Source organism: Mixophyes fleayi, chromosome 2 (assembly GCF_038048845.1).
Source record: "Mixophyes fleayi isolate aMixFle1 chromosome 2, aMixFle1.hap1, whole genome shotgun sequence".
Taxonomy (NCBI): domain Eukaryota; kingdom Metazoa; phylum Chordata; class Amphibia; order Anura; family Limnodynastidae; genus Mixophyes; species Mixophyes fleayi.
This window is the reverse complement of record NC_134403.1, coordinates 375,522,212-375,547,150: the sequence shown is the minus strand read 5'-3', so window position 1 is coordinate 375,547,150 and position 24,939 is coordinate 375,522,212. Positions and strand designations below refer to the sequence as shown.

Below are 24,939 nucleotides of genomic sequence, written 5' to 3'. Positions count from 1 at the left end.
ACTTATGTGGAAAGTCATTAATGAGCGCCCCACGTTTCCTCCCCTTGTCTCGTGGCACCCTCAGTCACGTATCCTATAATACAACTGGCACGAGGGTGTGGAGTTTATGTATTTACCCTTCTCAGGGGCCATTAGGACAACATGTATTATAAAGAATAGCGCAGCCACGTCTGTAAATTATTACTGATATTATGATATTAGAAGTCACCTCGGAGATCTGTGACCTGTATCTAGCGCTCGGCCAGCAGCCTTGTGTTTTCATATGATCTCTCCTCCGTGACTTCTAATATCCATATAATCTAGAGTAGAGTGCATATTACAGCCTGGCGGTGGTGGTACAGAGGGACTAATGGCAACTTCCTGTGACCTTCTTACCTAATACTTTGTTCTACAGTCCTGCAGTAATGTGCGTGCTGGAGATTACATGGTGATGGACTGAGTGCTATGGGTGAAGGATGGACCTGTACATGTCATAAATAACACTGACCCACATACAAGTGAAGATTCATTTTAAGGCACTTTTCAATGACAAGCCTTCAATTCTGCAGAGGCCACATTGTTCCCTTATTGTAACTCAATTACAAAGTTATTGTACTTTGTATTCCTCTTTGTTCTCGAGTTCCAGAGATTGGAAATCTTTGTCCATAAAGATCTAGAAGTTCATGACACTGCAGTGTAGACGCTGATGCTCTACGACCCCTCTGCTTCGTGCTGGTGGTCCTAGCCTGGGTCCAATCCCGCATACAGGAGGCCGCATCTTCCTTTATCATAAAGCAACTGTTCTGAGTAGATTGCGGGGGGCTGAGTCCTTCACCCCACTACACTCTGATGTCTCGGATGTGGACCCACAACATGACCAGTGGGAGCGGCCGGGGTGACCTTTGTGACCATGTCCGCAGCCCTGGTACCCACCTAGAGGGGGGTAGAGGAGGGGAGTAGTTTGTGATTTTGTATAACAGAAAGTTTATGTTTAATGTCAGATGAGAAGTGAGGAACAATTACCCCTTAGAAGCACTTACCTGGCATTGTACCACCACAACCACAGCGGGCATCCTTTTGTCCCCCACTTGAGCAGAACGTACAACAGTGGTAAATACCGCGGTGCTGGCGCAGGGATTCCCTCACTGTCGCGCTAAACGGGGACCCCTGCGGAGAATGTGTTCAGTTATGATCCAACATTAATAATAAAATACAATCTGATTTTGTGAGTTGAAAGCATATATTTGTTATAAATATATAATCGGTGTGTGAATGAGCAATATCTTTATCCTTCTGATTATGGGACAAACAGAATAAAGTAGATGTTTATAGCTGGAAAAGAGAACACAACCTCTCACCTTCAGATGACGCCCTTTTATATACACACTTATGGAGATCTGACCAGGCTCTGTCGGGGTGTAAGAAACGTGGAACGTGCCGTTGTGGTTATCTCGAATCGAGGCTTGAAGAGATCTGTGTAAGAAATTAAACTACCACATAAAATCTGACACTCCCAGCTTCTTCCAGACTGAATGTTGTATACAACGGGACAGTGGACAACCATTAAGAACCTGGGTTCCATAATTCTAGAACTTCTGAATAGCCAGTTTTCAGTATGCTTACACTGCTGGTGGAAGCAGGTGAAGGCATCTGTCTCAAGTTTAGATAAGATTATTATTATTATTAATTTTTATTTATAGGGCGCCACTAGGTGTCCTTAGCGCCGTACAGGGACAAACAATTACAATACGAGGTGAGACAGCGCGATACAGTAAACAATAAGCACAGTAACTCAATAAGCTCAAAGCACAGCTAGAGAGAGGGGGAAGGGAAGAACCGCAAGCGCCGGAGCCCAAGAGGAAGGGCGCGGAAGAGGGGGGAGACCCCCAGAGGGGTGGGAGATAAGTAGCTGGAAAGCAGAGTTAGAAGTGGTGGAAACAGGAGGAGAGATGGACCTGCTCAAGGGAGCGTACAATCTAAGGGGAGGGGTAGACAGACAGAGAGACACAGGGGTGAGAGGGAGAGAAGGGGGAACGTAGGCAGATTCAGGTAAGGGGGAAGAGACAGAAGATAAGGTAGGAAGTTAAGTGGGAGACTGGAAGGCTTGATAAAGAGGTGGATTTTTAAAGCCCGTTTGAAACTGGAGAGATTGCGGGATGTTCTAATGGAGGGAGGGAGCTTGTTCCAGTGGAGGGGGGCAGCGCGGGAGAAGTCTTGGATACGCACGTGGGAGGAGGTAATCAGAGGGGAGGAGAGGGCGGGATGGAGCGTGAATAGAGTTGAGGTTGGAGATGTAGGGAGCAGTGGAGTTGGCGAGGGCCTTGTATGTAAGTGTGAGGAGCTTGAACAGGATTCAGTTCGGGAAGGGGAGCCAGTGAAGGGCTTGGTAGAGGGGGGAGACAGAAAAGGATCGGCGAGAAAGGAAGATAAGTCTAGCGGCTGCGTTAAGTGTAGATCGAAGGGGAGCGAGATGAGAGTGGGGGAGGCCAGTAAGGAGAAGGTTGCAGTAGTCCAAACGGGAGATGATCAGAGAGTGAATAAGACATTTGGTGGCATCTTGGGAGAGGAAGGGCCGGATGCGTGCATTGTTACGCAGCTGGAAGCGGCAGTATATAGCAAGAGAGAGAATGTGAAGGGCAAAGGAGAGAGAGGAGACAGGGAAGATAGAGGAGGTGCCAACAGTGATAGAGAGGTCAGAGGGGGAGGAAAGACAATGAGTACAGTTTTGGCGAGGTTGAGTTTGAGGAATCTAGAGGACATCCAGGAGGAGATGGCAGAGAGGCAGGCGGACACCATAGAGAGGAGGGAGGGAGAGAGATGAGGAGAAGAGAGATAGAGTTGAGTGTCATCAGCATAAAGGTGGTACTTGAGGTCGTGGAGGATGTTGAGGATGAGGAACATGGTGGAACATCTTGAGGATGTTCCACCACCGAGAGCAAAAACTATGTAAAAAAGGAGAGAATTAATCGCACCAACAGTGATCGTCCTCTATACTGGAGACTGAACCCACCACCAGTAATGAGTGACCGTCCTCTATAATGGAGACAGAACCCACCACCTCTCTGCCTTGCCCTTCACTGGCTCCCCATCCCCTTCAGAATCCTGTTCAAACTCCTGACCACCACGTACAAGGCCCTCTCCCAGTCCACTGCCCCCTATATCTCTAACTTCCTCTCCATTCACACTCCTGCCCGCTCCCTGCGCTCGGCAAATGACCGTCGCCTCTCCTCCACCCTGGTCACCTCATCCCACTCCAGAATCCAGGACTTCTCCCGTGCAGCCCCCCTTCACTGGAACGACCTCCCCTGCTCCATCCGTCTCTCTCCCAATCTAAGCTCCTTCAAACGGGCACATAAAACCCACCTGTTCCTTAAAGCCTACCAATCTTCCACCTAACCCATCCTACCTGCCCCTTATCTCTCCCTTACACGTCAACTGGCTCCCTTTGTGCTTGAGTTTTGTTCACCCTCCCTTAGGATGTAAGCTCATTTGAGCAGGGCCCTCTTCCCTCCTGTCTCCATACCTGTTCTTCTGCTCCGTCTGTACTGCATCAGCCTGCCTGGAGCCTCTGAAGTTTTGATATTTATTGTTTACTGTTCAGTTATGTCTCACCCTGTATAGTCTACTGTTTGTACTGTGTACGGCGCTGCGGAACTCTTGTGGCGCCTAACAAATAAAGGATAATAATAATAATGAGTGACCGTCCTCTACAATGGAGACAGAACCCACCACCAGTAATGAGTGACCGTCCTCTATAATAGAGACTGAACCCACCACCATTAATGAGTGTTCGAAACCAACATCAATAGTGAGTGACCTTTATCTATGCCGGAACTTCCGGCCTAATGTATTGAATGTCAGTCATACTAGGAAGGTCACCGTTACCTGCCCGATTCTGCATGGAGAATGACGACTCTAGGCTGTGTCCCTCCATGTTCCTGTGGATCTCCAGATTTAGTGTTACAGAAAACGGTGAAGCTGGAGAGTTTTCCCTGCTGCACAGACTGGAGACCTGGGAGTAAATGCAGGAGACCACCAGTAATATACATCAATTACTCATAAATATACTGTGACTAGTTTAATAAAGACGCATTTCTATATAATAATAGCACCATAGTTGGTTTTAATAATAACACAGGGATACTAAGTCTTGGCTAATAGCCAATGGCTATTTTTAACGCCTATTTTAAACTCCAGCTGATGCTGCTACTGTATTATTCCCAGGATCCTCAGTGAATCTATAAAGGTACAATCCATTTAGATGCTACTACCTCTTGGCCTCCAAGCCTCTTCCTTAAAGTCGGAGACCATATATAAGTGGAGACATAGCTGAGAGTTACGATGACGGTTGTGTCCTGTTTCTATGTATTATAGGTGTTCCTGCTCTATTCGTAGTTTTTCAACCTGTGTAGCCATTAAGTGGATGTTTTTTCCCTTGGGACCCCCATCCTTCCATTAATCTTACTGTCCCAGCTGTACCAGCCTGGATGGGGAATACTGGAGAGAGTAATATTCCACTCTGGAGGACTCCGGCTGGAGGTAACATTGATGCATTTTGGAAGGAATGGATTGGAACCAGCAGCATTCTGCATCTGGGCTCCTACAGCAGCTACTGGAAGGTGGGGGAGGGGATGTCCTAAAGTGGAAACTGCTGTTTTTAAATAGTCTGCAAGTAATACTAATGACACAAAGACTTGGCCTGGTGATTTGCTTGTCCCTACCCATGATACCTTGGGTCTGTTTTCCTGTATATTTTAGCTTGTGCGGGACCAGATTGCTGGGAATATAATGCAGATTATTTTACCAGAAACTAAACAAAACGTATTTTTTTTAAATAAAAATATAAATACCGGGATGTACTGATTGCACAAATCTGACCAAAGTCTGATCCCACACAAGCTGAAATATAAAGGAAAACAGACTCCAATCCTTGGATCTCTCTCCCCCATCTCACACTCCTCTCCCCCAACGACAAACGCTCACTCAAAACTCACCTTTCAAGCTCGCCTGTTCTACCACCTCCTGACCATCTTATCCTTCACCTCCTCTTCCTTCACCTGCCATCTCCATCTTCTCCCAGTTGGTCCTACTGTCTCTCATCCCCCCTCCCTCTAGAATGTAAGCTCTTGTGGGCAGGGTCCTCTCTACTTATTGTCCCACGTCTGTCCACTGTCTGACTCCCTCGTACATCCTGTCATGTATTTTGCTGCACTCTGTGTGAGTCCCTATAGTGTTACTCACACTCCTCTGTGCTACTTATATGTATTACCTCATCTATTTGTTACCTGCTTCTGTATTATTATTATTTATTCATTTAAAAGGTGCCACAGATTCTGTGGCACCTTTTAAATGAAAAAATAATAATAAAATAAATAAGGAGAAGCCTAACTGATCAAATGTTATTTGTAAGTTCACCTCCTGGAAGCTATAACTGCGCCCTATGCAGTAACATAATTGTAATTGGTTTCAATTGACAGCATCCAAAAGAAATCAGGAAGATCCCCCCCCCCTCCCCGGTTATTTTCTGCCATCTAATTCTATGTTTCTGTGTAGATCCCCGAGGACCTGGCAGATCATGAATCCCGCTATAACCCTATAAGGCCGAACTCCAACCTAAATCCTGGATTTGGCACATCCCTTCTAAATAGATTCACACATTATCTCACCTTGTCCTTTAGCCTCGCACCTCTCGGGATCCACACCCCATGTTTGGACAGCGCCGTACATCTGATAGTCTTGGCACAGCCCGGCATCCTCCTGCGGACTGAATCGGATGCTGTCTGCTTCCACTAGCTCCATTGTACTACAGTCTCCCTTACTCAGCTCTTTAAGGCGGTTCAGTACCAGGATCTTGGCTCGAACAACATGGAGGTCTGGCCCGCGGTCTAGCAGACTTCGAGTGAATATGGTGGCAGTACGTAGGTCTGACAGCTGCTGGTGTATCCGAGCTCTTTGCAGGCTCAGCGCCTGCTCTCTCCGTCGCACTTCCTCATCTATGTCCCGGAGGAGTCGGAGCCTGTGTTCTTGTACTGCCAGTATATACCCCTCTGTGAAGGTCTCTACCTCCTTCCGCAGAAGGGCTGCACTCTGCTTTAATTCCTCTCCTGCTCCGTATACAACGTGAAGTACGGTCTTCAAGTCTTCCAGGTGGGGTTCGGACTTTAGTAAGGCTCCTTGTAGCTGTGCTCGGTGCTTCCCCACCACCTCCATAACAGGGCGCAGATCATGTCCTTGGTGCTTGACAAGAGCACAGTCCCGACAGGAGGGGAGAGCGCAGGGCTCACAGTATAGGCGCAGTTCCTCCAATGGATGAAGAGTACAATATGGCATCGGAGAGAGAGAGGAGCCAGGGGGCAGGTCCCGCAGGGGCACCAACGAATGATCAGCCGTTCGCTTCTGTCGCCTGAGGAAGAGATCATGAAGAGTCATTAATTTCCTGTGCATTCTGACACATAAAATCCACCTATAACTCAACGGCTTGAAGGCAGAAACAACGTGACCCTTATTAATGTTTGTCATCTATTACATCCACCCAGCATTGCACTTATGACAAAATACTTTCTATGCTGCGGTACATTCCTTGATACAAACCATATTGTTAATCCACTCAACATGGTCTTCACACATCTCACTCACTCTCATATCTATACTCCACCTACCTCTTTCTAACCGTCCCACTCCTGACCTCTGGGGGACCGACAATAATACACCAGCATCTGAACACAATATTATAGATTTATTATTGTAGATTTATAATGCGCCACATTGCCGTGCAGTAGGGAAAAATGGATATACATAAAACGGGGACATACAAAGTAGACAAACTAAATAGAGACATCAGAAAATGGTAGGGATGACCCTGTTCATGATCGACCTTACATTTTAAGTGTAAGAGGGCACAGCTGAAACAAGAGGAGCGAGTGTGGCTTAGAGTGGAGATTGGGATGGTTGTGAGGGTGCATTAGTGTGAGTAGTATCGGTGGGCGTAGGATAAGCTCTACTTAAGAGATGGGGTTTCACATAGCGTCTAAGATTTGAAGATTCTGGGAAAGTCTAATTGAGCATGTTAGGGAATTCCATAAGTGAGGAGCAGCACAAGAGACGTCTTGTAGGCAGGAATGAGAGGTGGTTACCAGAGGCAAGGTGCAGGTAAGTGTTACGAGCCGTGGCGGTGCTCAGCCGCCGCGACTCCTCTCTCCTGCGTCCCGGCTGTCGCCATGGCAACGGTCGGGGCGCTGCTGTACATAGCGTCGGGTCCCGGAATTAGGTGAAACCGGGCGCGCGCACTAATCAGCAGATGCAAATCATTATGACAGCCTCTAGGGCTGATTGCATCCTGCTCCCATTGGCCACTGTCTGTTTATAAGGCAGGGAGGGCTTAGCCTCCCTGCCGGTTATAGTTCAGTTTCTCTATGCCTAGCCTGCTCCTGCTATTATTGCTGTGGACCTTGGATTTGACTACCTGTGTATGACCTATTGCATGTCCCTGGATTCTGAGCCTTTGCCTCTGACCTTGACCTATTGCCTGTCTTCTGAATCTGATCCATTGCCTGTGACTCTGACATATTGCCTGTACCCGGACTCTGAACCATTGCCTGTGATCCTGATCCATTGCCTGTGACCCTGACCGTGCTGATACCTGACATCCCCTCCGGTGCTCCGTCCAGTCTGCAGATCGCTGGTCCGTTCCGTGTGTTATCTCCTGTACCTGTACGCAGCTGTGTGAGTATAAACTTATACTGCTTTGAGTTTAAGACCTGGGGGCATCTGAGTACCTGTGAGCATATCCAGTCTCTACGGGAAAGGCGGCTGCTAAAGGTGAAGACCTCTTCTACCTGTTCTATAAGTTTATGCCGCACTGGTTGTCGTAACAGTAAGAGGTAGATCTAAGAGGGAGAGTAATTTGATATGAGCTGTATGAAGGGGTGGTGTTGAGGGCTTTGTAGGTAAGGGTGAGCAATTTTAATTGGATTCTGGAGGACACAGGGAGCCAGTGTTTTGTAAAGTGGTGAGAGAGTAAGATCAGTCTTGTTGTGGCGTTTGGGATGGATTGAAGTTGAGTTAGATGGGTGAGGAGAATGCCAGATACCAGAAGGCTGCAGTAGTCAAGGTGAGAAATGATGAGACAATGGTAGAAAGGGGCGTATTCTGGCAATATGTCTTAGCTGGAAGCTACAGGACTGAAAGAGAGTCTGGATGTGAGGAATAAAGCAAAGGTTGGTGTCAAGTGTAACACGAAGGCAGAGAGCTTGGGAGACTGAAGAAATCGTGGTGTTATTGACAGGTAGATTTGTGGACAGGTGGTGACTCTGGGAGGAGGGAAGATGACAAGCTCTGTTTTGGACATTTTGAGCTTTAGGTAGTATTGAAACATCCATGATGAGAGAGACAGTGTATTACACAAGATAGTACAGAAGGGGAGAGGTTCATTTAGGAGTGGAGATGAGCTTGTGTTTACAGGAGAACGGAAATGTGTCAGTGGAGAAAGACAGGTTGATGAGGTGAGCATGAGATAGGCAGGCAGTGGGAGAGAGGGAGCGGAGAAGTTAGGAGGGAATAGATTTGAGGGAGCACGTTGTAGGATGAGTTGATGAGATAAGTGCAGAGACTTTACCTTTGTTTACTGGAGAGAATAAACTGAGGGTGGATTAGGGAGTGTAGGGGCTGGGTGGAGTGTTTAGCATGTGGAATAACTTCTTATATGGTGTAGATTTTGTCTTTGAAGTAGGTGGTAAAACCGAAATGAAGGTGACAAAGAGGTGATGACAATTAGAAGACAGGTTGAATTTTAGAGACTTGAAATGTGTTTGCTTGTCAATTGATAGGGCAGTGCTGTAAGATGCAACGATGAAATTATAGTGCAGGAAATCAGGATAGGAACGAGATTTCCTCCAGCGATGCTCTGCAGTGCGGGAGCACCTCTGCAGGTAGCGGACCTATTTGGTGTCATAGTTGGGGTTTGGGTTGTCAGTGACTATAATTGGTGGTTGGAGTTGCATTGTCTAGTGCTGAAGTGAATGTTTTCTTTGTAGAAAGAGACAGTCTGATCAGGACATTATAGTCAAAGGTGAAAGTAATTGTTTTAGAAAAAATGAGAGGTATATTGGGTATTTAGGTGTCGCTGTGTATGTGTGCAAGGGGGAGAGCACGAGGTAAGGTGAGGCTGAGGAAAATGAGATTGTGGTCAGAGAGTGGGAAGGCTAAATTGGAAAAACTAGAGATGGAGCAGTAGCGGGAGAAGACAAGGTCAAGGGAGTGCCCATTCCATTGGGTGGGAGAGGCCAAGGAAGAAGTGAAAGAAGTTTAGTGGGAGAAGAAGACAGTGGGATTATAAATGGTAATGTTGAAATCGCCTAGAATGAGTGTAGGCAGGTCAAAGGATAGGAAATAAGTGAGCCAGGACGCAAAGTTATCAACAAATTGGAAAACTTGGCCTGGGGAGAGATAAATGATGGCAACAAAAAGGTGGAGAAGATAAAATAGACGGATAGTGAGGAAGAGAATGAGAGGGAGGTTGGGAGGGTATGACTTGGAAGGTACAGCTTGGAGAGAGTAGGATGCCTACTCCACCACCTTATCTGTTTCCGGGTCTGGGAGTGTGGCTGAGGGAGAGTCCCCCATAGGAGAGAGCTGCAGGGGATGTAGTGTCAGAGGATGTGAGCCAGGTTTCTGTAATGATCAGGAGGTCGTGGGATCTAGGAATGAATAGAACATGAATAGATGCAAGTTTGTTACAAACAGATCTGGTGTTCCATAGTGCACAGGAGAAGGGAAGAGAGGGTAGTGGAGATATGTGGATAAGGTTGGCATTATTGCAAGTACGGGATCGATGGAATGGTTTGGTGAGGAGCGTGAGCAGATAATGGGGATTGTACGGGGCCCAGGGTTAGGTGAGATATCACCAGCAGCCATGAGAAGGAGCAGGGTGAGAAAGAGGACATGTGAGGAGGATTTGTGGGTGTGAGGTTTATTTCTGTTTATGTAGCTGGTGAGTGTGGTGGGTGCAGGAGACAAACAGTTCATGTGTACAGATTAGCGAGGAGGGAAGTAGTGAAGGGAAAATCATAATTAGAGAGGGAGAAGAGTTGTCTGGAGAGAAGTGTGGTGTAAGTGGCTAGGAGAGAGAGAGAGAGAGAGAGAGAAGATAACTGAGTAGGTTCATGATGGAAGAAAGCTGATGAATATGGATCAGCTGGAATCTGTGAACATCTGAGAGAAAAATTAGTCCAAATTTTGCAGGGACAGAGGTGACACTTTACTGCCCCCTGCTGGGGACAATACAGTGAGGCAGCTTGTGCAGCTCTGACACAATGGGGTCCAGGCTGCTGACTGATAGGCTCAGAGGGTCCAACAGCCAGAGATGGCAGCAGCAGTCACAGTCTCAGTGGTCCAGCAGATGAACAGTAGATCCTAAAACAGCTTTGTGACGTTTGCCAACAATATCCACAAATAACCAACGCTTTATATTAGTGAGAATAAGGGCAAGCAGGAGCCTGGGCAAAGAGCTGAGCTAATGTGCAGCCAACTGTAACTGCCGCATCGCGTCATGTGACGTATCTACCCATCTAAATAATACATAAGAAGAAACGGATTCATTATAAATACAAACCCTTTGCACAACGCTGTGAATACAGATATATATATATTACATGTCTGCGGGTGCCGCTGTATCTTTTTACTACAATAGATTTGTAATTACCAGGGTAATGGTGGGCATACAGAGTGGCACTAGGCATCTTCTGCCAGAGACAATAGCGCAGCACTTGCTAATGGGGATGATTAGCTTCAAACTGCTGACTTGCCCCCGAGTTATAGATGAATAGAGGGGACCAGTGATGCATTGAAATTCCCCGATCGAGGCATTAGGGGGCATCACCTGTCAGACAGACAGACTCCATGGGGCTCACGTGTTGGACTCATTTAACCCCAAATAACAACAGTAAAAGACATACGCATGTAAACGGTTATCACACGCATATGTCTGAAAACGTCTGACAATGTAGTGTCATGTACACAACAGACAACAGTGTCTTCACAGAGGAATTAATAATTTACCATACTGTGGCCGGGGCCCTGCAGCGTTCGGTCGAGACACGTGTGCAGCGGCCATCGTTAAGTGGACTCCGACGACGGGAGAGTTAATACCCGGCACCGGAGGGGTTAAAACACCGGCGCTAGCCGCCGTGTCAATAGGTTATTAATGAAAATATATTTATTTAAATAAAAAGTGATTTTAAAGTGTGCGCTGTGGCACTAGGTGAGTAGCATATAAGGGGTTAAACCCCGACAACTAGTGATAAATTGTTTTAATGTGTTTATTAAATAAATAAGAGTATGTGATGTATAGGTGCTGCAGCGGCGACAGTTAACCGGCATGCAGCGCCGAAAGAGATCATCTGTACCTTCTAAGATCACTAGTACCACAAACTAGTAACTGTCCTTATTAGGACACGAGCTAATAAACATCACTGCTTCAAGATCCTGCTTTGACGCCTACTTACCTGCGGTGATTCCTGTGACCTACAGATTAGACCCAAACTAATCCGTTATCCGGATGTTCTGAGGTTGGGACCCAGTTTTCTGGTACCAACGCTCTGTCCGCTACCCTGCAGCTCTGGCCAGTGTGATAGGCCGAGGGAACCATCCACAGCAACACTGATCTATAGTGAGAGGTCAGGTGCACCAGCAGGGGGTACTCTAGCAGTGACAGTTACCCAGAAGGAAGTGGATCTAGGTGCCAGTGAAGGAGCCTACTGGTGGCAGCAAGCTCCTCCTACTGCGGTTAGAGGGGCACAATATGGGATAAAGAGAGGTGACGGTGGCAAGGCCAGCCCAGCTGGTCCCCAGCACCATGGAGAGGGTGACACAGGAGGTCCATCCTGTCACACATATAAAATATAATTTAATACAAATTAAATGAAGTAAAATGAAATACAAACATCTGTTATTTTCCCCTTTAAAAATCCAACAGGAATCTTCTTTTCTGCCGCAGTACAAGTATCATTAAGTAATGTGAATAGATACCACAACTTGATATGGCAAAGCCGACCCCCTGTGACACCCGCAGCAGGTATTCACCTGTCCTCTAGCCCAGCAGCAGGTATTCAACCTGTAGCTCTCCAGGTGTTGTGGAACTACAAACCCCAGCATGCTCTGCCAGTAGACAGCCAGCTTATAGCCGGCAAGGCATGCTGGGACTTGTAGTTTCACAACACCTAGAGAGTCACAAGTTGGCCAGGTCTGCACCAGGGGAATTGTGCTGTTGGAGAGCAGGAAACTCATCATGGCATCTACTCCTCTGATAACACAAAACTCCTTTATTAAAGCAGAATAATATATTTTGTAAGAACCAGGCTGCAGGGAGTTCAGTGTAATAATGTGGTGTGATCCTCAACTAACCTGCTGCGCTGTCCGCAGTAACCTGCTGCGCTGTCCGCAGTAACCTGCTGCGCTGTCCGCAGTAACCTGCTGCGCTGTCCGCAGTAACCTGCTGCGCTGTCCGCAGTAACCTGCTGCGTTGTCCGCAGGCTCTGCTGATGACTAGGATGAAATGTTGGTTAATGTGGACCTGGTGTGATACAAACCAGCGTATAACAAGTGATTATATCTATTTTTAATGTATTTCAATTAAAGCATTGTTTTATTAAACATAAAAGATTCCTGTGTTTTGAAACACTAGTTAATGATATAGATAAATAAGTATGGGAATGATGGATCACAGTAAAGAACGGGGATAATATAATAATAATGATAATATGTTACCAGTGAGTTTGTCACATAAATGTTGCACTTGTATAATAACATTTCTCCATAATTGTATCTCAGGAGACTCAGCCTGAAGTGTTCAGGGGCAGCAATGAATGAACGGATTCTACACTTCCAGCCTCCGGTTACTTGTACGGAGATCCCAGATCTGCTGTGATAGGAGAACGGGAGCTGCAGATACTGAGGGCAGCTCCTCCCATGTGTGAGACGTGAGATAAGAGTATTATTGGCACCATAAGCGGAACATACCCCAGCCTCTCCCTTCCTGTGTCATCATAATGTGCACAACACAGCAAAGATGTCTCTGTAAATTGTTGTCCTATAATTGTATATATATACTTGTTATACGTTCACTGAGCTGGAGAATATAAATATATATATACATGAACAGCCGCAACTAGCCTAGTTCAGCTCTGGTTTAATAAACAGGCTCTGAGAGAGCCATACCTGGAGCCAACACTAATATGCAGTTCTACTTGGTGCTAGGTCTAATGTACGGAGCTGTGCCTGGTGCTAAGACTAATATACAGAGTCGTACCTGGTGCTAAAACTAATATACAGAGCCGTACCTGGTGCTAAAACTAATGTACAGAGCCACGCTTGGTGTCCCAGGAGACCTTCTTGAAATTTGGAGTCTCCTGAATGTCAAGTATGTTGTACTGTGAAATTTCCCACAACACGTGCAGGGAGATCTCTCAGCCTTCCCCCAATGTCACAGTGTGCCCCCTTATTCCTGTTATGGCCTACAACCACCTACATGAGCTTTTAGAACAGTTAGGATAGAGATCTTCACCTATAGCAGCCGCCTTTCCCGTAGAGCTTTTTGTGCTCACAGGTACTCAGATGCCCCCAGGTCTTAGGCTCAGAGTAGTAAAAGCTCATCAAAGGAGTGCCGCAGCGCAGGTGAAATCAGGGGCACTAGCCAGGCTGGAGCGGGTGGTCAGAGGCAGGCCGAGTTCAGAGGTCCGTAGCAGAATAGCGGGGTCCAGAATACAGGCCACAAGGTCAGGGTCACAGGCAAATAGCAAAGTCTAGAGTTCCAGCCAAAAGGTCACGGTCACAGGCAAGGTCCTTGATACAGGCAGAGATGCAAACAGGACTGGAACGCTATAACCGGCAGGGAGGCTAAGCCCTCCCTGCCTTAAATACTGGTACTGGGCAATCAGGGCTTGCCCTGAAAACATCCCCAAGCAGCCACTAATTAATATCTGGCTGCTTAATTAGCCCACAGGCCCAGCGTGCGCACCCGGCTGTTTTATATTGCGGGGGCACGATAACTGTTAACTTCGGCGTCTGGCCGTTGCCCTGGCAATGGTCGGGCCGAATACATGAAATGACATGCCGGTCGTCATGGAGATGGCCGGGACGCCAGGAGGAGGAGGAAGTGAGTCGCAGCGGTGCCCGGGGCTCCTAACGATTCCCACATTAATTATATAGATGCTGTCGTATAAATACTTTTTGTCTTATCCCCTCTGTCCCTTCTCTCCTGTGAGCTGGACACTTTCAGCTCTTCACATCTCTCCTGAGACGTTGGAGGTGTTATCCAGAAAATAAACACACACAGATCTCCCACTGCTATCTGCCAGTAACACACTAAATTAACCAGCTTCCACTTTAAATTAAATTGCAGAAGTCTTCGTCACACACATTTGCCAGGAATCCCCATCTGCCCGTCACAGTGCTTCTGATAATAGAGTTCCGTATAACGCGGGAAGATACACAGAGTTCTGTATAAAACAGGAGTGACTCTGTTCCCGGATTGTCCCTCTCCTCCTGTCCTGGATAATGAGAGTACACACAGAGCCTGATTCATTAAGGAAAGTAAAGCAAAAAAAAGAGTAACTTTACACCTTGGCAAAACCATGCTGCATTGGAGGGGGGGGGGTAAATTTAAAATGTGATGTCAGATTTATAGTTGCGGTAGGACATGTCCTAGATCAACTTTATATTTCAGTGTAAAATTAAAGCTATCAAGTATTTGTTTGCTAGATGAAAAAAAAGCCAGCATTCAACTTATTTTCAAAATAATAAACTAATTTGCACCCCTTGCATTGCAACATGGTTTGTCCAGGAGTGAAACGTATTCCTTTTTTTTACTTACTTTTCCTAATGACTCAGCCCGTTGTGTGTGACTAAGACGTTTTGGGGGGGGGGGGGATTTGCCGGGGATTTTGGGTGTTTTATACAGCAGTAACTGCTGTAAATAACTATTCCCACTGATCCAACCTGCTCTATCAGTTTAACCACAACGGCAAAAACTCCTCTACACTCGTTTCACTTTCTCTTGTTTTATTTGAAGTGATTCTAATCGTTTCCCTACAATTAATGTGAGAGTCACAGGCTCATAGTCACCATAATACTATAATACTGCCTCTAGTGCAATGTACATTCTCCAACCCCTGGAACTACCCCGGCAGCAGCATCTGGTCAGGGGTCTGACTAAGGCTCTAACTTCTTTTACTGCTCTAGTACATGTACCGGCTGGACCCACTGACTCATCTACTTATATATAACTGTACGAGTCCGGTAACTCCGCTTCTGCAGTAATATATGTGGGTACAGTACAGTAGGGTGTATGTTTGCCCTCTAGTGCTCCTGGGCAGTTTCCATTATCAAGAAAATACAGAGTAACAACAGTTTAGACCAGTGGATTCCAAACTTGTTCAGTTCAAGGCACCCTTACGGTCTCCACTGGTTTAGGCAGCCAGCGGTTTGTCTCATTCACCCCTCCCCCCTCCCCCTTCAGTTTTTAGCCTCACTCGTCCTCTTTGTTTTCCTCTTTACTAACTGTGCAAATGTTTCTCCTGCTCAGGCTGTAGAACACTTTATTGTGGGTCAGATTTAAATAGTCGCGAGATGACACCGACCGCAATGTCCGGCTACGCACATTGCCGGCTAATACGGTACAGAAATATCTGCTCATTCTCCCTCACATCTCTATGGGACGTAAGATGGCCGCAGATTTCGGTGAAAACTCCGTTCTTGAGACATATAGCGTCACCTTGCGCCCCTTAGACTAACTTAATTATCCTTCTCAGGTCTGGGCTGTGAATATCCCTCATATGCCGATTCCTTAGACCTTATAACAACTGGCGCTACCTCAGGGAACCATATTGCAGCGAAATGTTTGCATCAGTTAAACATAAGTGTCAGTTCCCCTTTAATATAGCAGACGACAGAGAACATTTGAAACTTTTAATTATTAAGAATGAATAACTTGAATGTTCCGTCACTGGTAAGAATATTGCGCAGTCTGCTCACCTGTGTGCTTGGCAGCAGAACTCACAGACGGTCACCCTGCAGTCCTGGCACCTGCGCTCTCCCTTCCCATCTCCGCAGAGGTCACATGGCATCTCGTGCCCACCGCTCCGCAGTTGTTCTAGCAGCACCTCAGTCTGTGCCAGCATGTCTGGTAAGAAATCTCTGACTCCCCCTGGAGGTAGTGCCACTTCCGAGTCACAGACCGGGCATAGGATGCTCCTCTGGGTGACCAGCTTCTGCCCCCTTTCCATGGTGCCAAATGGCTCCATCTTCTGCAGACAGGTCATACACAGAGTGTGCAGACAGGGCAGGATGCGGGCGTCCAGGAACATCTCATGGCACTGTGGGCAGTGAGACTGGACCTTGCCCGCGGTCTCATCCTGCGTGCCAATCTTCGCCATGTAATGCAGAAACCCAGATCACTCTATGGACTCCTCCAACCAGTGCGGTCTGGACGACACCGTGGGGCTAATGGGAGATATTTACCAGTCACAGTTTTACCTTCCAGGAAGCACAGAGATTTGGGCAGACAGAAGAGCAGAAGATCCGGGGAGAAGAGCCCCCTGCAGGGGGATATTCAGGACACGGACATTATGCCCAGTAATAGGTAACACAGACACAGGCTCTGCTAGGTGGGAGCTGTCCTGGGACGGTCTGCCCCTCACACAGGCCTCAGACTCCCTCCCCCTCCTCTCCCAGGAAGTGTCTCTCCATGTACTCAGTCACTGGATGCCTGGACACAGAGGGTTAATCCCGAGCACATTCCTAGAATTCCAGATCAGCCCTCAGTGACTGCCCCTCCCAGCTGCTGCCCCCTGGTCAGAGAACTGCCCCAATACCTGGGGCTCTGACCACACCACTGTCTGTGAGGAGAGGGGCGAATTATCTGACCAGCGTACAGTCCTCTACACACAGCCACACTGCACACAGCAACACCGCACACAGTGACAACACACACAGGAACACCGCACACAGTGACACTACACACAGCAACACCGCACACAGTGACACTACACACAGTGACACTACACACAGTGACACTGCACACAGCAACACCGCACACAGTGACACTACACACACAGCCACACTGCACACAGTGACACTACACACACAGCCACACTGCACACAGCCACACTGCACACAGCAACACCGCACACAGTGACACTACACACACAGCCACACTGCACACAGTGACACTACACACACAGCCACACTGCACACAGCCACACTACACACAGCAACACCGCACACAGTGACACCGCACACTGCACACAGCAACACCGCACACAGCCACACTGCACACAGCAACACCGCACACAGCCACACTGCACACAGCAACACCGCACACAGTGACAACACACACAGCCACACTGCACACAGTAACACCGCACACAGTGACACTACACACAGTGACACTGCACACAGATACACCGCACACAGTGACACTACACACAGCAACACCGCACACAGTGACACTACACACAGCAACACCGCACACAGTGACACTACACACAGCAACACCGCACACAGTGACACTACACACAGCCACACTGCACACAGCAACACCGCACACAGCCACACTGCACACAGCAACACTACACACAGCCACACTGCACACAGCAACACCGCACACAGTGACACTACACACAGCAACACCGCACACAGTGACACTACACACAGCAACACCGCACACAGTGACACTACACACAGCCACACTGCACACAGCCACACTACACACTGTGACAACACACACAGCCACACTGCACACAGCGACACTACACACAGCGACACTACACACAGGAACAACACACACAGCCACACTGCACACAGCCACACTACACACAGCCACACTGCACACAGCAACACCGCACACAGTGACACTACACACAGCAACACCGCACACAGTGACACTACACACAGCAACACCGCACACAGTGACAACACACACAGCAACACCGCACACAGTGACAACACACACAGCCACACTGCACACAGATACACTACACACAGTGACAACACACACAGCAACACCGCACACAGTGACACTACACACAGCAACACTGCACACAGCCACACTGCACACAGCCACACTACACACAGCCACACTGCACACAGCAACACTGCACACAGTGACACTACACACAGCAACACCGCACACAGTGACAACACACACTGCACACAGATACACTACACACAGCCACACTACACACAGCCACACTGCACACAGCAACACCGCACACAGCAACACCGCACACAGTGACAACACACAGGAACAACACACACAGCAACACCGCACACAGTGACAACACACACAGCAACACCGCACACAGTGACAACACACACAGCCACACTGCACACAGTGACAACACACACAGCAACACCGCACACAGTGACAACACACACAGCCACACTGCACACAGATACACTACACACAGGAACAACACACACAGCCACACTGCACACAGATACACTACACACACCCACACTACACACAGCCACACTGCACACAGCCACACTACACACAGCCACACTGCACACAGCAACACTGCACACAGTGACACTACACACTGCACACAGATACACTACACACACCCACACTACACACAGCCACACTGCACACAGCAACACCGCACACAGTGACAACACACACAGCAACACCGCACACAGTGACAACACACACAGCCACACTGCACACAGATACACTACACACAGGAACAACACACACAGCCACACTGCACACAGATACACTACACACACCCACACTACACACAGCCACACTGCACACAGCCACACTACACACAGCCACACTGCACACAGCAACACTGCACACAGTGACACTACACACTGCACACAGATACACTACACACACCCACACTACACACAGCCACACTGCACACAGCAACACCGCACACAGCAACACCGCACACAGTGACACTACACACAGGAACAACACACACAGCCACACTGCACACAGATACACTACACACACCCACACTACACACAGCCACACTGCACACAGCCACACTACACACAGCCACACTGCACACAGATACACTACACACACCCACACTACACACAGCCACACTGCACACAGCCACACTACACACAGCCACACTGCACACAGCAACACTGCACACAGTGACACTACACACTGCACACAGATACACTACACACACCCACACTACACACAGCCACACTGCACACAGCAACACCGCACACAGCAACACCGCACACAGTGACACTACACACAGGAACAACACACACAGCCACACTGCACACAGATACACTACACACACCCACACTACACACAGCCACACTGCACACAGCCACACTACACACAGCCACACTGCACACAGATACACTACACACACCCACACTACACACAGCCACACTGCACACAGCCACACTACACACAGCCACACTGCACACAGCAACACTGCACACAGTGACAACACACACAGCCACACTGCACACAGATACACTACACACACCCACACTACACACAGCCACACTGCAACACTGCACACAGCCACACTACACACAGCCACACTGCACACAGCAACACCGCACACAGTGACAACACACACAGCTACACTGCACACAGATACACTACACACAGCCACACTACACACAGCAACACCGCACACAGTGACACTACACACAGCTACACCGCACACAGTGACAACACACACAGCCACACTGCACACAGATACACTACACACAGCCACACTACACACAGCAACACCGCACACAGTGACACTACACACAGCTACACCGCACACAGTGACAACACACACAGCCACACTGCACACAGATACACTACACACAGCCACACTACACACAGCCACACTGCACACAGCAACACCGCACACAGTGACAACACACACAGCCACACTGCACACAGCAACACCGCACACAGTGACACTACACACAGCAACACCGCACACAGTGACAACACACACAGCCACACTGCACACAGATACACTACACACAGCCACACTACACACAGCAACACCGCACACAGTGACACTACACACAGCGACACTGCACACAGTGACAACACATACAGCCACACTACACACAGCGACACTACACACAGCCACACTGCACACAGCAACACTACACACAGCAACACTGCACACAGTGACACTACACACAGCAACACCGCACACAGTGACACTACACACAGCCACACTGCACACAGTGACAACACACACAGCGACACTACACACAGCCACACTGCACACAGTGACAACACACACAGCCACACTGCACACAGTGACAACACACACACAGCCACACTGCACACAGCCACACTGCACACAATGACAACACACACAGCCCTATACACACAGTGACACCACACACAGTGACACTACACACAGAGACACTACACAACGACACTGCACACAGCAACACCGCACACAGCGACACCGCACACAGTGACACTACACACAGAGACACTGCACACAGCCACACTGCACAGAGACACTACACAACAACACTGCACACAGCGACACCGCAGACAACGACACCGCACACAGCGACACCGCACACAGCCCTATACCATACTAGCCAACTTTGTGTTGTTGGCATCAGGGAGATCCCAGAGAGGGGGTGTGGTGGGAGAGAGGAAGGGGGCAGGATGGGGCAGAATTGCGCCATTTTGGCCCCGCCCCTCTGAAAAAAAAATTATAATTTTTTTTGCTGGGGGTAGGGCTACAATGACGCAATTCACAGCGAATCACGTAATTTTGTCTCCCAATGGGCAGGATGCGGGAGACTTGCCTGTTCTTTCGGGAGACCTACCCAGAATTTGGGAGACTCCCAGACATTGCGGGAGAGTTGGCAAGTATGCGCTATACACAGACCCCTAACTCACTAGACGTAAAACGGCAATACATGTAAATAAGCAGAGAAAGGACCGGTCAGCACAGGGCTGGATTCCCTAGTGAGATCAGACCCCCCTCCCCAGGTGTACCCAGTGTCATGCTGATAGCAGTAGGGCTCCCCCTAGTGGGTACCACTGGGACCTGTGGTGCACCAAGGAAAAATGTACATAAAACTTATTATTTTAATTAAAATAAAAACACCCCATACACAACCCTCATTCACCGTCTTAATTTTTCACCTACACCCAGGGTCTTCATCTGTAATAAATCCATGGATCCTTGGCAGAATAAAAAACCTGCTAGACAGCGGAAAACTAGCTCCTAAATGTTCCTGGCGCAAAATGAGCTATTACGGCACTACTCATATTTATTACATGGGGATTTCCTACGGCATGAACTCAAGGCTGTGGCTGTAGCTTCATTAATTTCCTGCTCCCTTCTCTATAGAAAGTCGTGATCAGCTGAAAGCTAGTTCTGTCTGAAAAAGGTTGTAAGGGGTTAATACTGGGAGTGTCACTTAATCATCTTTGCCTTCATTAACCTGAGTATGTCCCCATTGTCTCAGGTTGCACTCAGCCAGACACCTTGGTGTCAGCCCAGCAGGGGACCAAGGGATGTATTAGGGTGAGAAAGGACAGCCCTTATTAACAGACAGCCACTCTCAGAGGATCCCACTATCTATGGCCTGACCCAGCCCCTGGAGCCTGGGAAATCTACAGGGTATAGAGGACAGAGTGTGAGCCAGGGGAGGCTGTTGGTCTTTTTGCTTTGAGTCTGGTAAGATCTCTAGTGCTGAAGTCTGGGCTCCCCTGGACTGAGCATCCTGCTGGGACATCTGCATCTAAGATCTCCGGAGGTCTTGTTACTTAGTGGTTCTGATCTAACAGGGACACCAGGAGCTTGTCTCCTACCACGCAGGTAGAAGAGAGATTGTAAGGCCGAGAGGCCGGGGTTCAGCAAGTCAGTACATCCAGGTGACTGAAGCTCCTTAAACTAGTGGGATAAGAGGCAGATCCCATAGATTGTAAGCCTGCGAGCAGGGTCCTCTCACCTCTTTGTCTGTTTTACCCAGTTTGTTTATTAGTTTACTATGTTTGTCCACAATTGTAAAGCGCTATGGAATTTGTTGGCGCTATATAAATAAATGATGATGATGATGATGATGATGATAATGTGGTAAACCTGCCTGGTATTTATTTACTGTTTGTATATAGAATTCTAGTGATTGTTCTTATTACAATAAATGTACTGTGTACCTTTCTAACTGCATTTGCCTGAGTGACTATAGGATCCCTAGAAGGTACTGGGTAGGCTTCCCTGGTACAGTAAGGCACCACTGGGTCACCAGTCATCATGAAGTGGGTATAATTGGGTGAGATAAACCCAGTATCTTCACAGTGTATATGATATAAGGACATGTATGTGAAAGACAGGGACGTGTATATGATACATGAGGAGATGTATAGGGTATAAGGACATATATATATATATATATATATATATATATATATATATATATATATATGTATATATGTGTGTATGTATGTATGTATGTATGTGTGTGTATATATATATATATATTTATTTATTTAGATCAGGGTTGCTGTAGATGATTCCCCCTGGCCTATCACACTGGCCAGACCTGCAGGGTAGTGGGCAGAGCGTTGGTACTGGATGCTGGGTCCCAACCTCAGAAGAGCCGGATATCAGATTACATTGGTCTACTCTATATGTGTCAGGAAGCGCCGCCCTCTCCCTGGCAGCTCGTGGACGGGGGAAAGTATAATCCCCCCTGTCATTAGCAGCAATGTTAAAAGGTGTTAAACTCTCTGAGTTGATTCACGTGCAGGCTGCATGAATCAACCCAGATTGGTTAAAGGGACAGGAGGACGGTTTACCTCCTGCTAAGACTAGTCTCCAAATGTGTATTAAAAGTTGTTCTTCTTGTTTCACTGGTACCTTCAACCAGTGTAAGAGCAAATAAACATCACTTGCTTCAAAGACCTGCTTTGAAACTTCTCTATGCTGATTCCTGTGACCTACAGATTAGACCCAACTGTAATCTGTTCCCGGCTGTTCTGAGATTTGGACCCAGCTTTCCGGTACCACCGCTCTGCCCGCTACCCAGCAGCTCTGGCCAGCGTGATAGGCCAGGGGGGATCCATCCACAGTAACCCTGATCCATTGTAAGAGGTCAGGAGTACCAGCCCAGGGGCACAAGTAACGGGGTACACTCACAGTGTCAGTTACCCAGAAGAAACCAGGTGCTGGATGCCGGTAAGGAGTCCAGTGTTGGCAGCATTTGTAAGCCCCTCCTACTGTGGTTAGAGGGCGCATTTGGGATACCGAAAGGGAACAGTGGCAAAGTAAGCCCAGCCGTTTCCCAGCAACCAGGGGTGGACAGGGTGGCATAGGCGGTCCATAATGTCACAGTAGGTCACAGGAATTACAGCAGGTAAGTAGGCGTCAAAGCAGGATCTTGAAGCAGTGATGTTTATTAGCTCAAGTAGTCCCAGATGTTACAGATGGAATCACACAACACATGGTCAAACAGTGCTCTTTTAATACAGTTTCTGACTCAAATGTTGGCGGGGGTAAGCCAGCCACTTTTCTGACCAGCACCAAAAAGTCTGTGATATTACATTCAAAGATTAGCATCAGGATGTAATATGTTCTTTTAACTTGGATTTTAAATGCTATTTATACTTACCAAAATTTACACCAATCTGTAATTTCGTAAATTACCTGCATCCTGTCTTGGAAAGATAGGAACTCAATCCTGTGCGTTCAGGCTAAAGGATGTGTTGGACACTCACACATCAAAAAACATAATTAGAATGAGATCCTTTCTTCAGACAGTTGCAGAAACACATTTCCTCCAGCATATGCCTATTACATCAGATATCAGTACATTTCTAATACCAAAAATCAGTACATTTGCAATGATATACAGAGGCACCTGCACAACTAATTGAAATAAATGGTACAATAAGCTATTTCTACATGAACCAGCCACTCTTCTCCTTGTTCGTGCGGGCCACCAGTGGGCCATATCCCTACCATTTGGCTCCTGGTCCAACAGAATCTTGGGGAGTTTTATCTTAGTGAGATTGGTCAGGGGCTCCTTTACAGTACTAAAGCCTGGAACAAAACGTCTATAGTACCCTGCGGTCCCTAAGAAGGTCAATACTTGTCTATGGGTCGTGGGCCGGATTGGCTCTACCTTAACTGGTTCTGGCTTAGCCCTACCTCCCCCCAGGTACTACACCTCTGGCATCCCCATTTGACACTTGTCTGCTCTAATGGTCAGACCTGCCCACTGAACCTAACCCTAATATGTTATCCAAGTAAACCTGATAAAAGCCTTCACACCCTTCCAGCAGGTAATCAACCACATGCTGGAAGGTGGCTGGCGCTTTCTTCATCCCAAATGGCATGGACTTAAACTCGAACAGGTCAAATGGGGTGATGAATGCCGACCGATAAGCGGGTTGCCTAACTGGCTTATGCTCACCAGTGACCACATGGTGCATCACCAAGGAAGTCTGACTGGGCTTCCCACTGCATTGAGTCGCAAAGAACCACACTGACTCAAGCTGCTCCCTCTTGCAGGCACTCAACTATTCATCCCAGCCCACTTCCTCTACACCACCTTCACTTCTGGCATCCGCGTGGAGGTCAGGTAGTGGATCACTTCCTGGTTCCTCAGTTGGTAAGCGGCAAACCGCTGCTACCGACTCCACACGCTCGTGGTATGCCTTCAACATATTCACGTGGTCGGTCCAATGCCGCCTACCATTGCTATCAAATGACATCACGCAGGTGATGTCACTGAGGCATTTTTGGAGCATGTATGGTCCAACCCAGGCAACCTGGTCCTTGTTATGGCGTGTGGGCATCAGTACAAGGACCTTCTGCCCTTCCTCAAATACTCTGGCACGCGCGCCCTGATCATACCGAGTCTTCAGTTTCGCGTGTGCTTCCGCTAGGTTAACCTCCACCACAGAGACATCCTGGGTGGGTAGCTTCCCTACCCATGACT

At 48.0% G+C, this 24,939-nt stretch overlaps 1 protein-coding gene across 1 annotated transcript; it reads right to left on the bottom strand.

The window, feature by feature from the left end:
- Window positions 1–492: 492 nt before the first annotated feature.
- TRIM45 (tripartite motif containing 45) lies at window positions 493–16,964 on the bottom strand. Its single transcript, XM_075197497.1, has 6 exons — window positions 16,006–16,964; window positions 5,646–6,382; window positions 3,865–3,991; window positions 1,338–1,452; window positions 1,020–1,146; window positions 493–912 (listed from the first exon to the last, which is right to left on the bottom strand). The coding sequence occupies exons 1-6, from the start codon at window positions 16,404–16,406 to the stop codon at window positions 767–769; spliced, it is 1,653 nt and encodes a 550-aa protein (XP_075053598.1). The 5' UTR covers window positions 16,407–16,964; the 3' UTR covers window positions 493–766.
- Window positions 16,965–24,939: the final 7,975 nt, after the last annotated feature.

Coding starts and splice junctions, on each gene's coding strand:
- TRIM45 (XM_075197497.1), bottom strand. CDS start 16,406: ATGGCGAAGATTGGCACGCAGGATGAGACCGCGGGCAAGGTCCAGTCT. Junction 1,453..3,864: donor CTCCATGCAGAATCGGGCAG/GTAACGGTGACC, acceptor TTTCTTACACAG/ATCTCTTCAAGCCTCGATTC. Junction 913..1,019: donor TTGTGGTGGTACAATGCCAG/GTAAGTGCTTCT, acceptor ACCCCCCTCTAG/GTGGGTACCAGGGCTGCGGA.